Source organism: Panthera onca, chromosome A3 (genome assembly GCF_046562875.1).
Source record: "Panthera onca isolate mPanOnc1 chromosome A3, mPanOnc1 haplotype 2, whole genome shotgun sequence".
Taxonomy (NCBI): domain Eukaryota; kingdom Metazoa; phylum Chordata; class Mammalia; order Carnivora; family Felidae; genus Panthera; species Panthera onca.
The window spans coordinates 13,620,875-13,637,241 of NC_138341.1; the positions used below are offsets into that span (position 1 = coordinate 13,620,875).

At 35.4% G+C, this 16,367-nt stretch overlaps 1 protein-coding gene across 2 annotated transcripts in view; it reads left to right on the forward strand.

The window, feature by feature from the left end:
• The window catches only part of GEN1 (GEN1 structure-specific endonuclease), a 37,024-nt gene that overhangs the window by 5,688 nt on the left and 14,969 nt on the right, over positions 1–16,367 (forward strand). Inside the window, exons 2-7 of one of the 2 annotated variants that reach the window (XM_078444961.2) lie at positions 2,132–2,334; positions 3,015–3,201; positions 7,010–7,186; positions 8,565–8,675; positions 11,438–11,511; positions 13,732–13,823. In XM_078444961.2, the coding sequence (XP_078301087.2) occupies positions 2,174–2,334; positions 3,015–3,201; positions 7,010–7,186; positions 8,565–8,675; positions 11,438–11,511; positions 13,732–13,823 (802 nt within the window). In that variant the 5' untranslated portion in view covers positions 2,132–2,173. The remainder of the gene's footprint in view (positions 1–2,131; positions 2,335–3,014; positions 3,202–7,009; positions 7,187–8,564; positions 8,676–11,437; positions 11,512–13,731; positions 13,824–16,367) is intronic. The other variant, XM_078444962.2, reaches the window with a different exon arrangement.

Sequence of the window (16,367 nt, forward strand, 5' to 3'; positions counted from 1 at the left end):
TATATAAATCTGCACACAGCTAAGAGATATCCTAAATTCCTGGGAGAGCTTTTGCTAATCAGAAGACGACCTGCATTTAAAATTTTGAAGGCTAGAACCAGGGGTACATTTAAATGAAATATGATCAGTTATAATGTTGCGCCCGAGAGAAAAATCTCATAATTTCCTTCAGTTAGCAATTCATTCCAGTGTACAACTTGAATCACGAAAGAAAAGCAACTGTCAACAAGAACTTCCCTCTCAAACTTGCTACTTCTGAATTTTATGCATTCTGATGTTTAAGACTCAGAAGCCTTGTTTCCTTTCATAATAATGAATTAGAAAATATATATGTCCCCACTCTTTCCAGAATTAGCTACAACTTTTCACATTAACAAAGAGATAAAACTATCTCTGAATTGATGCCACAATGCCACATTCAACCAGTGAGACTTCTTACGTGAAGTAGAAAATATTAACACTGAGGTACCATTCACTACCTAATGCTTTATCCTTTGCATTTAAATCTGTATATTCTTTGTAAGGTGACATATCAGCAAATATTGGTGCAGTTCTTCATAATAAATGCACAAAATAATACCTGTGGCACTGGCCACATTATAAAATTAAGATTCAGAGAAGTGCAGAGAAAGTAACAATACTTCCAGCCTTTATTTATTTATTTTTGCAGCCATGTACAATTTGAGAAAATTTGCTTTTTTTTTTTTTTAAATTTAGAATGGCTTTGCATTGGTTTTGCATTTTGTATGGTGATAGCCTTTTGTAATATTTTTTATATCCTACTTTGTGTTTCTGGAATGAATTAAGGTCATTTTCAGAGGATGGTAATCTGGATTATGTTTGTAGAGTCAGACTGAATTTTCATTGCAAATACTACATAATACTCTTATCAAATAATAGCAAAGTAAGAGAAAAAGAGATACAGGTGTTTAGTAAAGAAAAACAACTGTAGAAAATACTTAAGCTAGAATACCAGAATTCAAGCCACTTTTGTCTTTAAAATGTCTTGTACACAGAAGAGTTTAACATTAGTTTACTTTGAATAGTGGCACTATAGGTGATTTAAAATTCTTTGTTCTTTTAAAAGACTTTATTTTATTTTTCTACAATGAATATGTGTGGCGTTGCAATTTGAAAAGCCAAAGCTCTTTTTAAAAAGATATCGCATATCCTTCCAACTCTCCATTTTCTGTCCCCCCCCCCCCCCCAATCTTCCATTGACTTTTCCTGCAATGACCCCTTGGGATTTTTTTTTTTCTTTAGTTTACTTTAACATGCCTGCTTTCTTGCTTTTGTTTTCTTATTTTTCCTGATTATGGTAGGGGACTAGTCCTATTCTTGCTTTGGATATGTAAATCAAGGAGTGAATTCTCAAGTAGACAAATATGATTTACAGCATCCCCAGTGCCCATGGCTGCTTGTGTTATCCCTTGTTAACAGCTGGAACAAAGCCAAAGTTACATCAGTATTTTTGTAGCTAGTAGGTCAGTTACCACCATTGTTAATGTTTCAAATGTTCTTGATTCATTTGGAAAAGCTGACTTGGGGTTGGGATGGGGGGCAGTTAGAGAAGGAGGGAGCCAAACCATAAGAGACTCTTAAAATCTGAGAGGGGCGCCTGGGTGGCTCAGTCGGTTAAGCGTCCGACTTCAGCTCAGGTCACGATCTCGCGGTCCATGAGTTCGAGCCCCGAGTCGGGCTCTGTGCTGACAGCTCAGAGCCTGGAGCCTGCTTCCGATTCTGTGTCTCCCTCTCTCTCTGCCCCTCCCCTGTTCATGCTCTGTCTCTCTCTGTCCCAAAAATAAATAAACGTTAAAAAAAAAAAAATTAAAAAAAAAAAAAAACAACTGAGAATAAACTGAGGGTTGATGCGGGGTGGGAAGGAGGTGAAGTAGGTGATGGGCATTGAGGAGGGCACCTGTTGGGATGAGCACTGGGTGTTGTATGGAAACCAATTTGACAATACATTTCGTAATAAAAGAAAAAACAAAGGAAAGGCTGACGTCTGAAATAAATAAATAAATAAATAAATAAATAAATAAATAAATAAATAAATTCTCTATTTATGAATTATCCTAAACAAACATATATTATTTGAATTTCTATTCTGAGCTTCTGTGTCTTTTAACAGTCTTTTGAAGTGTGTTTCAAATAACAGCAGATAATCACCAGAATGGGAGTGAATGACTTGTGGCAAATTTTGGAGCCTGTTAAACAACACATCCACTTGCATAATCTTCGTGGGAAAACCATTGCGGTTGATCTGAGTCTCTGGGTATGTGAAGCACAGACAGTCAAAAAAATGATTGGAACAGTCCTGAAGCCCCACCTCAGGTAGAGTAAAAGTTCTTAGGATATAAATGTATGATTGTATCAGCAGATGACATCTTGGTTTTGTTTCCACTTTGTTTATTGTTGCTTTACGTTTTGAGATTTTAAAATATATTAACATGTCTGCCTCTGCCATCTCTAAATTGATGACTCACAAATTTGTACTTCTTACTCTTTGAGCTCCAGATTCAAAGACCTAGCTGCCTGCTTAACATAGCCACTAGGATGCTTTGGCGACTAGAAGCCAGAAAATTGGGAGCCATTCTCTCTGTTTGACCCCTCCTCACATCCAATCTATCAGAAAGTCTTGCCAGCTCTACTTCCAGAATATACCATGTGTTCATAAACTTTGGTCAATGTCCAGAGGCACCACCTCACTGCCACCATCCTCTCATCTGTTCTGAAATGACCTCCTCATGAGTTTTCCTCCCTCAGTTCCTGGCCTCCTCCTTCTCCAAACTGTTTTCCATGTAGCACTTAGAACAATCATAAATCTCTCTTGCTTAAAAACATTTAGTGTTTTCTCAGTTCACTTAAAGCAAAATATTAATAAATAAAATGTTATTGCATGTATGTAACCTTTTTGATACTAGTCTGATGTTCTTGCCATTATGTCATACTGCTGTGTAGACTTTCACTATCAATGTATGAAGATTAATATATTATTAATTTTTATATTTAAGGAACTTATTTTTTCGTATCTCATATTTAACGCTAATGGATGTAAAGCTGGTGTTCGTTATGGAAGGGGAACCCCCAGAGCTGAAAGCTGATGTCATAAGCAGGAGGAATCAGACTCGGTATGGGCCTTCTGGAAAAACATGGTCTCAGAAAACAGGGAGATCACATTTTAAATCAGTCTTAAAAGAGGTGAGCATTTAGATATGATTCAATAATTGTGATATGAAGTGGTGAGTACATTTTACTCTGATAAAGGTTGTTATATAATTATCTTTAATACTCACTAAACTTACTGTAGATAGAAGGCCAGTGTGTATAGAGACAAGTTGATATTCTGTAGTGAAACTGACCAAGTTCAAGCCCTGGCTCTGGCATATAGAAATTCTGAGATGTTGAGCAAGATTTTTAAATTATATCTGCCTCATTTCCTATCCTGTGCAATGAGGAAAGTAGCACTTTGCAGGGATAGGGTGAAAATTAGAAAAATTAAAAATATCTGATATTTAAAGCAACCACTGCATAGTAAGGAGTTAATACATGTTACCTGTTGTGACATCTTCAGCACTTAAAGAATTCCCAGAATAGAGATCTAATTAATTCATACTTCACTCATTCAGAATTAATGATAGTTCATATATAGAATATATATTTAGGACTTTCTAATTTTTAAAAGTACTTATTGTTATATTTTAATATACTTACATATTACAAAATATGTATTTTTATAGAAGTTAAGGAATGGAGAGATCATCTATAATGAAATATATAATGAAAAAAATAAAAACCAACTATTATTTTGCCTCTCTTCAAATGCATATACTTTTTAAACTTGCCTTTAATAGTGCACAAGTGATTTTTATCTTGGACTTTTTCTTTTATGTTTATTTTTGAGAGAGACAGAGCATTAGCGGGGGAGGGGCAGAGAGAGAGAGAGGGAGACACAGAATCCGAAGCAGGCTCCAGGCTCTGAGCCATCGGCACAGAACCCGACACAGGGCTCAATCCCACCAACTATGAGGTCATGACCTGAGCCAAAGTCAGCTGCTTAACCGACTGAGCCACCCAGGTGCCTCTATCTTGGACTTTTAACTTATCATTCCCTTGTATGCCTGTTGCCACATTCTTTCCAAATCCATCACTTGTAATGGTTGTGCAACATGTATGAAATACTATAAAAAGCTCTGAAATCATCCCTCATCATTTCATATATGGTTTGCTTTTCAGTTCTCTATTACATGTGAACTTATGAAGATTTTTTTGTGTACATAGCTTTTTCTTGTGATTTGAGATTTTAACATAATTACCCAAAGTGGGATGGATAGATAGATAGATAGATAGACAGACAGACAGACAGACAGACAGACCAAAGTTTAGGAATGATTTTATAGCTCTCGCCAGTCACTTTCCATCAGCACAGATATGAGATAAGCAGTTTCAGTACACCCAAAGAACATCAGGTGGTAGGAGGTTTATCTTTGTATTATTTAGTATATAAAAACAAAGATATTTCTTTGTTTATGTAATATGTAGGAGTACATATAATATATATTTAATATATATTGGTCTCTTTTTTTTAAGATTTTTTTTTTTTATTTTAAATGTTCATTTATTTTTGAGAGAGTGCAAGATGGGGAGGGGCAGAAAGAGGGAGACAGAGAATCCCAAGTGGGATTGGGACAGCAGTGAGCTGTGAGCCCGAGCCCAAGCCCAAGCCCAAGCCCAAGCCCAACATAGGGCTCGAAATCGTGAACCATGAGATCATGACCTGAGCCAAAATTGGTTGCTCAACCGACTGAGCCATCTAGGTGCCCCAGATTTTATTTTTAAGTAATCTATATACCCAATGCAGGGCTCAAACTCACAACCCCAAGATCAAGAAATTTTTTTCTTTTGTTTTCTTTATGTTAAGGATATAAACTTTTTATTATATTTGCTTTTAATTCATATCCCTGTTTTCTTTTTAATTATGGTTAAAAAGTTCATTTCTTTTAAACAATATTGTATAAATTAATCATTTTTTCTTGAAATTTTATTTTCTATTCACATAAGATTTTAAAAAATAGTTTTCAGTTGGTGACTTTTTCCACCTTAATGACTGTCAGTAGTTGAAGAAAATATCTGTACTGGATTCTAATTATTTCTTGTATAGTCTGTTCCTAGAAATATCCATGGTCTGTATACTCAGGGCATTAATACCCAGTATAAAACAAAAAGATGTCCATCTCTTCTTGAGAAAATTGTTCCATTTCTGTTTCTTTATTGTAGTAATTGTGATGTCCTTAAGCATTTTGTGTGAGTGTTCAGTATTGCCTGAATGAATAAAACTTTCATTTTTATATTTCTGTACCCTCGGTTTCTAGGCCCTACTTCCTGCTAACCCACTGCAGTCTCTTAGGTATAAGCATGAAAACACAAATTAGTCTTCCTCCAATACCACCCCACGTGACAGACACTTAGGGTAGCAAAATCTACAACCAGTCTTCCAAATTCTGTGCTGGTTTTTGAAGAATTGGAATGACAATGCAGGAATCTAAAATAACTTCCAAATTCTTTTGTTTATTATGAAAAGATAATTCTTATTTAAAGGAAGGCAGAAGCAACCCCTGTAATGAAACTATCTCCCTAAAGTCACCCAGCCAGAGTCCTGGAAAGTACTCTTTTTTTCTAACACAGTACTTTGTCTTTTTGAACCTTGTCCACCTTGGACAACATCTAGCAGAGGTTTGTATTATGTAATGTAGCATGCAAGCAATCAGTTAAAGCAATGGATGATATTTACTTTATCAGTCTCTAAAACTACCGGTAAAAAGGCCATTTTCCTCACCATACCCAGTATTTCTCAATGTGGAATGTGAAAATGACAAGAAACAATGCAGTAGGCTATAAGGCTAAATTACAAGCTGTTCATCCAGATTCAACTCATAATGCAAGGAAAACTCATAGAGGATTGTTCATGAGTCAGCAAATTGATAGAAAGAAATCGCTCGCACAGACAATTGACGTCTAGGAGCAAATCAACAACTGGCTCCTACTTGGTTTCCCACAACATGAGAGTTTCATTGTACAGACATGATAGAGGAAGAAAAAAGAACCTTAAGGTCTCAAGTAAAATTGGATAATAGTATCTTCTTTGGAAGAGCTCATGGGAAGAGCTCCCATCATGGGAGAAGAATTTTTGTTATTTTGCAGATATTAAATCTTACTGTGATTAACTATTAATCATTTAGAAGATATTTCTCTTTAATCTTGAGATAACATTGACCAAAATGCAAATTGAATATTTTTAAATTAATTTTTAATTGAATGTGGAGTGCTTTTTTAAAGTTTATTTATTTCGAGAGAGAGAGACAGCACAAATGGGGGAGAGGCAGGGAGAGAGGGAAAGAGAAAATCCCAAGCAGGCTCTGCACTGTCAGCACAGAGCCCAATGTGGGGCTCGAACTCACGAACTGTGAGTACCATGAGATCAAGACCTGAGCCAAAATCAGGAGTCAGACACTTAACTGACTGAGCCACCCAGGCATCCTGAATATGGATTACTTTTTAATGGAAGTTAAAATTTTTTAAGTTTTCATTATGGAAAATTTTAAATCAACACAAAAGTAATTAAACAATTATCATCAATCTTAAACAATTATCAACTCTTGTTTCACCTATGTCCCCACTCAGTCCCTTCTCCCATGTCGTTCTGGAGCAAATCCCAGACACAATATTGCTTCAGTCTCAATATTTCATTATCTTTGTCTAAAAGATAAAGACTCTTAAAAATAAACAAAAACATAACCACAGTACATTTCTTATTGTCACACCTAAAGTTAAGCAATCATTCTGTAATGCCATAAAGTATTCAGTATTCAAATTTCCAGTTATTTCTTAAATATCAGAATTTGTAAAACACTTAAATAGTTAATATTTGTCATATAGAAATCAGTTAAACACTGAAAGAAAGAGCAATAAAAATGGGCTTAGATATCTTGCTCCTACGTTTTCTTTCCAGTGCCTTGATATGCTGGAATGCTTAGGAATTCCCTGGGTCCAAGCTGCTGGGGAAGCTGAAGCCATGTGTGCTTATCTTAATGCCAGTGGTTATGTGGACGGCTGCCTCACCAATGATGGGGATGCTTTCCTATATGGAGCCCAGACTGTTTATAGGAATTTCTCTATGAATACCAAGGTACCTTTGTTTCTCTCTGTCAGCATTTGTTTCACAAAGTACCTTTTTAAAAGGGATTATTAAATGATGGAATGAAACAATATATGTAAAATGATTACCACAATACCTGGCACACAGCAATTGCTAAATGAAATAAATGTTTACTGTTGTTACAAATATCATTGACACATAGTTCATTTTCTTTGAAATGTGCATTTCTCTCTTAAGGGCTTGATTTGTTTCACATGGTTTAATTCTAAATGTTTTGATAATATATTATAAAAATGCATATGAAATGTTTTGCTTTGACCCCAGATTTCCATTTTTAGTAATTTATCTTCAACAACACCTCCAAATATGCAAGAAGAGATGTATGAGGATGTTAATTGCAACATTATTAGTAATTACAAAAATGTGGCAGACAACCCAAATGCCCATTTCTAGGGAATGGTTGAATACAGCCATGGTTCTCAGAGAGGTCAGGGGAAATTTTGGTTGTAACTTTTCAAAGTTGGCCAAGACAACAGACATTTGGTAGATTGGAGCCCGGAAAGCTAAAAACCTCTTGCCAGACAATTCTGTTACCTCTCTGAAAATGTTCATTGTGTGCTCACTGAGAAACATTGCCTCAGAGTCCATTATAATGTAATAACAAGCAGTCATTAAAAAGATACGTATTACTGATATTAAAGATATATTAGCAAGCAAAAACATGTTACAAAGTAGCACTTCCATATAATTCTATTTTTGCTTAAAAATATAGCTAATAATAAATATTTGTATTTACGTGTCAAAGTGTTTTTTGAAAGAATATGCGCTACACTACTAATAATAGTTAATTTTTTAAGTGTTTATTTATTTTTGAGACAGAGAGAGACAAAGTGTGAGCAGGAAGGTCAGAGAGAGAGAGAGACACAGAACTTGAAGTGGGCTCCGGGCTTCAGGTTCCTCACTGTCAGCACAGAGCCAGACATGGGGCTTGAACTCACGAACTGTGAGATCATGCCCTGAGCCAAAGTCAGATGCTTAACTGACTGAACCCAGGGGCCCCAATAATAGTTAATTTTAGATGATGCACTTACTGGGAATGTTTACTTTTTATAATATACACTTTACAGTGTGTAATTTTGCAAATTGAAAATATTTTGTAAAACATCAAAAATAATGAAGAGGAACATTTTGACTATAATAGTTTATTTTTTAAGCCATTTTTGAAACTATGACTTTATTTCTGGATATTGAAGTGTTGGAGTCTGAAGATCCTGGTGATCACAATTTTTCCCACTTAACTTTAAGGAATTAAGCATTTAGAGAGAACTCTGACCAATTAGTTTTTGTAATGCTTAATGTATAAATGTTTACTTTTTGAAGATGAAACTAAATCCGTACTTTCTTCCAGGATCCACATGTTGATTGTTACACAATGCCATCTATCAAGAGTAAACTAGGTTTGGATAGAGAGGCTATGGTCGGACTGGCGATACTACTTGGCTGTGATTATCTCCCCAAGGTACACTTAGATTGTGGTATTTACTTACTGGTCACAGTGTATCTTTTTTGATGTCTTACATGCTGCATAAATATGAAAATAATATGGCTATATGATTAATAACCTTAGAGTATAATTTTAGGCATAATAAACAACTCAGTAACTAAAAGAACCAGCATTTCAAGTGGCATTAAAAAGCTGGTTCCTTGTGACACTGAATGTTGCAAATGAGAATGGAATAGTAACTAGTCCCACAGCTTGAAGATCAAGACTTTAAGACTTACTCTAGACTAAGAGATTCACATTCAAGTTTTACCACCCTTTTAAAAATGTGTAGGGATCACTCTTTTCTCATATCATACCAATATTAGTTTCTATCACTGTTTTGTCTATTTTGTGGTTTTCAGTCTTCCTTCCAGCTTTCCAACTGCACATGCTCAATGTTATTACTGTTGCTAGGCAATATAATTATTGGGGTAAGCCATTCATCCCTCCTTGCTTCTTAGCATTGCACTGAGTTTTATTCATGAAAACATTTTATTTAAGATGCACAATAAACAAATAGGTATACTAATAGGTGAGTGATAAATTAAGCATTACAAGGATAACCCCATTCTTAAGTATATTTAAAAATATTGAATGATTTGTCTTGTAGTTCTTAGTATGTAGTCCTGTCATCATGTCCTTACTGATCATTTCTGTATTCTTACTGAATCCCTTGTTAGACTACATATTCCATCCCCAAGAGAAGTCTATAATTTTATTTATTTTTTAATGTTTGTTTATTTTTGAGAGAGAGGCAGAGTGCAAGCAGGGGAGGGGCAGAGAAAGAGAGGGAGACACAGAATCCAAAGCAGGCTCCAGGCTCTGAGCTGTCAGCACGGAGCCCGATGCAGGGCATGAACTCACGAGCCGCGAGGTCGTGACCTGAGCTGAAGTCAGATGCTTAACCAGCTGAGCCACCCAGGCACCCCAATCCCCAAGAGAAGTCTAAAGAAGAATGACATATATATATATATATATATATATATATATATATATATATATATATACACACACACATATATATGTATATACATGTGTATATATATATATATATATATACATGTATATATATATACATTTTTTTTTTATCAGAGCTTAGGGGAGAGGGAAAAAATAGGATACTAAAATTATTAACCCTCATTTCTAACTTATGTCCTCAGTGATCAGAGAAACCACTATTTTTAAATTTATTTTTAATATAATGTATTGTCAAAATGGCTTACATACAACACACAGTGCTCATCCCAACAAGTGCCCTCCTCAGTGCCCATCACCCACTTTCCCCTCACCCCCACCCCCCATCAACCCTCAGTTTGTTCTGTATTTAAGAGTCTCTTATGGTTTACCTCCCTCCCTCTGTGTTTGTAAGTATTTTTTGCCCCTTCCCTTCCCCGATGGCCTTCTGTTAAGTTTCTCAAGATCCGCATATGAGTGAAAACATACCATATCTGTCTCTGACTGACTTAGAGAAATCACTCTTTTAAGTAGTAACTAAAGGAAGCAGGAGGAGGGAAACTTTTAAATAACACAAAAATAATTATTTCATTATAGTTCTCATTCTGAAATAGAAGATTTTTATTTCCCGTATGTCACTATATAATAATTAAAGTCTAGAAACAGCTGAATGTTGAAAGTAAGAAAAAATTCGCAAAGTTAAACTCACAGAAACCAATTTTAGCTATAGTGGTGTTACATTATGCATTAACCTTAGCTATTTTGACGTTTTCTATCCTTTGTAACGAAACCACTATCCATTTATATTGTTCTACTTAAAGATTTGTAAGACTTATGGACTAACATGATTTACCTTCAAAAAACTTAAGATGTAGCTAAATGCTAATATAAGAAGGGTGGTATACAAAATCTGTAGCAACCTGTATGCAAAGATATAGGCTGTGGCCATGAAACAGACTTCTGGGAACCACTCTTATGCCAGGTGTGGCCCTTTTAGTAGCTGATCCTGACTCTAAGTGGGTTGGGAAGGAGATTCAGACTGGAGGGGAGACCCCTTTGCCAGCAGGCACTTAGGATGCTTGTGCCATGAATATTTATTAACCGATTAGGAAGTGTTTTTAACACTGGTGTGTCTGTCCCAGTGCACATTGCTAAATGGCAGCCCTGCTTATAAGGATACATGCATAAACTTCTCTAGGAACTGGACGACTCAAACAAGAAATTGTCCTGCAGATATACATTTATTGACATTTTATTGTGTGTTGGACACTTAACACTTGTTTTAATTTTTCTTAAGTTTTCATTTCAAGAGTTAACTTGGAAGAACATTGTTCTCTTTTGATATCCGAGTTTTTAAATATTAAATGTTCATCAAAGCAAATGAACATGCTTTTTCTGATTACAAATATAACTTGAAATAGATCAAATTAAAAGATTATCAAAGTAAAGTAATTAACATAAAAAGTAAAAGCCTTCTAAAATTCTTTTCCTCCCTCCCTTAAAATAAATGCTGTCAGCAGTTAAGTATATAACCCTGTGACTTTGTTGTTTGCATAGATTAATGGATGATGTAGTAGTTATTTTACTTACAAATCTAGGTCACAGGGTGAGCTATTCTGCAATCTTTGTTTTACACATGGCAGTGTACCTTGCACGTCTTTTCCTATCGTGACCTAGTTACCTTATTCTGTCAGCTGCACCATCTCAGACTGCAGGATATGCCATACTTTATTTCTCCATTCCCCTGTGATTAACATTGGCCTTTCTTTTCCACTTTCTGAAAGGGAGTCCCTGGAGTTGGAAAAGAGCAAGCATTAAAACTTATACAGATTTTGAAAGGGCAAAGTTTACTTCAAAGGTAACTAAAACTTTCTTGTGACATTAGACATTTATTCTTTTTGAACTGAATAGTAAATATTTCAAAAAGTATTATGCTTTCTGAGACAGAGTTTTGTATTTTTAAGCTCCTCTATATTTTCATTTAAAATCACGGATTTAAAAAATAATAATAATAAATAAACAAAATCACTGATTTTTATTTATTGTGAGGTTTTTTTTAAAGAAAGGATGAAAGTATGTGTCCTAAGCCATATTGTATTTTTTTCATTATTAGGTCACTACAAACACAAGTAGTAAGATGCCAAATGTGTTTATTTATAACCTCGGGCTTTTACCACAGGCTATTTTAGACTATTTTGCCACCAAGTAAAGGTAAACATAACTGTAAAATAATTTTTATTTAAAAGTATTTTCTATATAAAATATTTTGATATCATATACTCTATAAGTGAAATGCCTGACATATTGCAAATATTTAATAAGTAACACTTGATCAAAATTTTTCCTTGAGTGCCCTTTCTTCTATAGCCACATATTTAGTAATATATAAATTCTAATTGATTTAGTCTATACAATTTGAGGATTCAAGACAATTAAGGTACAGAATATATGGAAGTTTACCAACTGTGCTATTTAGTTTTGAAACCATGTGAATTATGTTTACTTAATGAAAGCAACAGTCTATGTTAATATTAATTATTTAATATATATTTTTAAATTAATATTAGTGATAAAGTGTCAAATGAATAAGAAGGAACTCGGATACTAGGAGACTTAAAGCAGTCTTGGCCTCCAATAGGTTTGAGATGGTGAGTGCATGAAAAGAAACATTAAGTTGTAGAAATCAAGAAGGAATGGCCATGAAAAAAACTTGAAATTGTTGTGCTCCTTCGAAAGCTATAAAGCTACTGATAAATCTAAGACTTCAATATATCCATTACTGGTATCAGTGAATATGATGCCAAAGCAGGAAAAAAAAGATATACTTTGGCCTGGAATCATTTGGGAATGTGAAGAATAATATAAAGAATAAAAAACAAGAAGGTATGGCACTTGACTAACTACAGATCATTCTTATTGTAATAGTTTCAGCAAGTATGTATTTTTGGCAACATTTTATGAAATGTTTGAACACTTGAAGAGAATAAAATTACATTTTATTACATTACATAAAATTACATTATCATTATGTGCCATTCTAACTGATTAATTTAGACTGACTTTCCCCCTGGGTTTTTTTTTTTCTTCCACATTTGAAGTTTCTGTGTATTTCTCCAGCATCTCTTAATGCTAATTTTTAGCAAGCTTATACTTGGTCTTTGTAATAAATGAATCAGAAATTCCAAAAGCCAAATAATAACTCCTAGTGTCAGATCCTGCACAAGGTACTAAAGAGATAATTCAGCTTTTTATTCGAACTTTAACTTCTATAAGCAGAGGAATATAATTCAGAGCACTTATGTTTTATGATGAATACTTAACTATCCCCTTGGTGGTTTTATGTTACCTAGAATTTTGGCCAAAAATAAAATTAACTTTTTCTTCAGTGGACATTTTAGCAGAAAGCATTTTCTTTAAAATCACTCATTTAACAGGTAATGTTTTTGCTGCTTGCATAAGAGATTAAGAAAATGATAATTTCAAATGGTCTAGATTTTTTAACCAATTTTTACCCAGAAGTTTGATGTTCTATTTAGTTATTTAGTTTTATCCTTTACCCTGCTCCCAATTCCTGATACAGGGTAATGTTCATGTACATGATTCTATTTGCTTTATACTCTGGCACACAGAAGAGAGATCAAACAGGTATATACATCTCATTCTCTCTACGTATTGCTGCCTAACTTAGGATTCTTTAAAAAAAAAAAAATGAATACAAGAGTATACACGTGAACACATATACACATACTCTTTTTCTCTCTTCCCTCACCCTTCCTCTCTCTCCTGCCTCCTCCCTCTCCTCCCCCTCCTGTGTCCTCCTTCTCTTTTCCTCTGTGACTATCTGATTCTCTCTTCCCCCTGTTGCAATTCTGTTGTCTTTGGAACCACATTTTTAAATTGAGGTACATAGACTGAGAGTTTTCACACGCTGGGCCAGCAACTTCATCTCCTGCAAAGGGAAAATGAGACAGGTGGTAAGGGAACAGAATAGCCTGACCTTTGAGAGCATGGCATTTTGGTGACCTTGTTTTTGTTTTGTTTTGTTTTGTTTTCCTTTTAAAATCATTTTCCTTTACAGATTTACTCAATGGAATGAAAAACCTTCTTTCTCTGATCCACAGCCAGTAGTTATTAAAAAACTGGCCCATTGTTCTGTGTGTTCCCATCCAGGTAAGCAGACATAGGGGGTGATATCTCTAGAATATAAGTGTCTGATACCCACATCCTGTTCTGGTTTTCTTGTTTTTAATTTTTACTTCATTTTGAGAGAGCGTTCCCACACACACACACACACACACACATGCACACACTCACATGTGCCGTTTGGGGAGGGGCAGAGAGAGACGGGGAGAGAGGATCCAGTGGGGGCTCTCTGCTACAGCAAAGAGTCCATTGTGGGGCTCAAGCTCACGAACCTTGAGATCAGGACCTGAGTCGAAGTCAGAGGCTTAACCAACTGAACCACCCAGGCACCTCATCCTGATCTTATAATACTTCTTACATGCCCACATACATACCTGTCTTCTTCAGTAGATTGAAAATTCTTGGCGTCAGGAGGTGTGTCACATATAATAGTAGGCACTCAATAATTGTTAATTGAAATAATGTGATGTAAGTGATAAATACAGGATAAGTGAAGTTTTAAACTATGATACCAAATTACTTAGATGTTAAAATTACGTTTTGAATATAGAAATCCATTTAAACAAAAAAATGTATCCTGCTAAGTCTTAGGGGAATATCGAACTGAAAGCATTTGTTTTTATTGCATGAAGATAGTGACTTAACACTAATTTCTAATACATGTTCGTTGTTATTGAAAATAGCTTGGTTCCTCTTCATTAGTCTTGGTTAAAATAAAAAAAAAAAAAAAGATGTCATTACTGTATGCTGGATCAGAAACACCTTTCACTCCCAGGAGAGACTAGGAGATCTTATTAGCTCATCTTTTAAAAGAAATTCTTTATCTATTTGTCTTAATATATGTTCAGAAACATTGTTAAATTAGAGACAAAATCATAGAAGAAATAAAAGTTTTATAAGATGTTTTATAAAATTCCATTCCGTAGTTTTTTGATACTTTGTAAAATGACAATTTTAGTTTCTATCAATTATATGTGCTCTTCTATATTCTCAAACCAGTGTTAAAGGTGGTCATGCTTTCGTTCTTTTTTTTTTTTTTTTTTTTTTTTAATATATGAAATTTACTGTCAAATTGGTTTCCATACAACACCCAGTGCTCATCCCAAAAGGTGCTCTCCTCAATACCCATCCCCCACCCTCCCCTCCCTCCCACCCCCCATCAACCCTCAGTTTGTTCTCAGTTTTTAACAGTCTCTAATGCTTTGGCTCTCTCCCACTCTAACCTCTTTTTTTTTTTTTTTTTTTTTTTTTTCCTTCCCCTCCCCCATGGGTTTCTGTTATGTTTCTCAGGATCCACATAAGAGTGAAACCATATGGTATCTGTCTTTCTCTGTATGGCTTATTTCACTTAGCATCACACTCTCCAGTTCCATCCATGTTGCTACAAAAGGCCATATTTCATTTTTTCTCATTGCCACGTAGTATTCCATTGTGTATATAAACCACAATTTCTTTATCCATTCATCAGTTGATGGACATTTAGGCTCTTTCCATAATTTGGCTATTGTTGAGAGTGCCGCTATAAACATTGGGGTACAGGTGCCCCTATGCATCAGTACTCCTGTATCCCTTGGATAAATTCCTAGCAGTGCTATTGCTGGGTCAGGGTAGGTCTATTTTTAATTTTCTGAGGAACCTCCACACTGCTTTCCAGAGCGGCTGCACCAATTTGCATTCCCACCAACAGTGCAAGAGGGTTCCTGTTTCTCCACATCCTCTCCAGCATCTATAGTCTCCTGATTTCTTCATTTTGGCCACTCTGACTGGCGTGAGGTGGTATCTGAGTGTGGTTTTGATTTGTATTTCCCTGATAAGGAGCGACGTTGAACATCTTTTCATGTGCCTGTTGGCCATCCGGATGTCTTCTTTAGAGAAGTGTCTATTCATGTTTTCTGCCCATTTCTTCACTGGGTTATTTGTTTTTCGGGTGTGGAGTTTGATGAGCTCTTTATAGATATTGGATACTAGCCCTTTGTCCGATGTGTCATTTGCAAATATCTTTTCCCATTCCGTTGGTTGCCTTTTAGTTTTGTTGGTTGTTTCCTTTGCTGTGCAGAAGCTTTTTATCTTCATAAGGTCCCAGTAATTCACTTTTGCTTTTAATTCCCTTGCCTTTGGGGATGTGCCGAGTAAGAGATTGCTACGGCTGAGGTCAGAGAGGTCTTTTCCTGCTTTCTCCTCTAAGGTTTTGATGGTTTCCTGTCTCACATTCAGGTCCTTTATCCATTTTGAGTTTATTTTTGTGAATGGTGTGAGAAAGTGGTCTAGTTTCAACCTTCTGCATGTTGCTGTCCAGTTCTCCCAGCACCATTTGTTAAAGAGACTGTCTTTTTTCCATTGGATGTTCTTTCCTGCTTTGTCAAAGATGAGTTGGCCATACGTTTGTGGGTCTAGTTCTGGGATTTCTATTCTATTCCATTGGTCTATGTGTCTGTTTTTATGCCAATACCATGCTGTCTTGATGATGACAGCTTTGTAGTAGAGGCTAAAGTCTGGGATTGTGATGCCTCCTGCTTTGGTCTTCTTCTTCAAAATTACTTTGGCTATTCGGGGCCTTTTGTGGTTCCATAT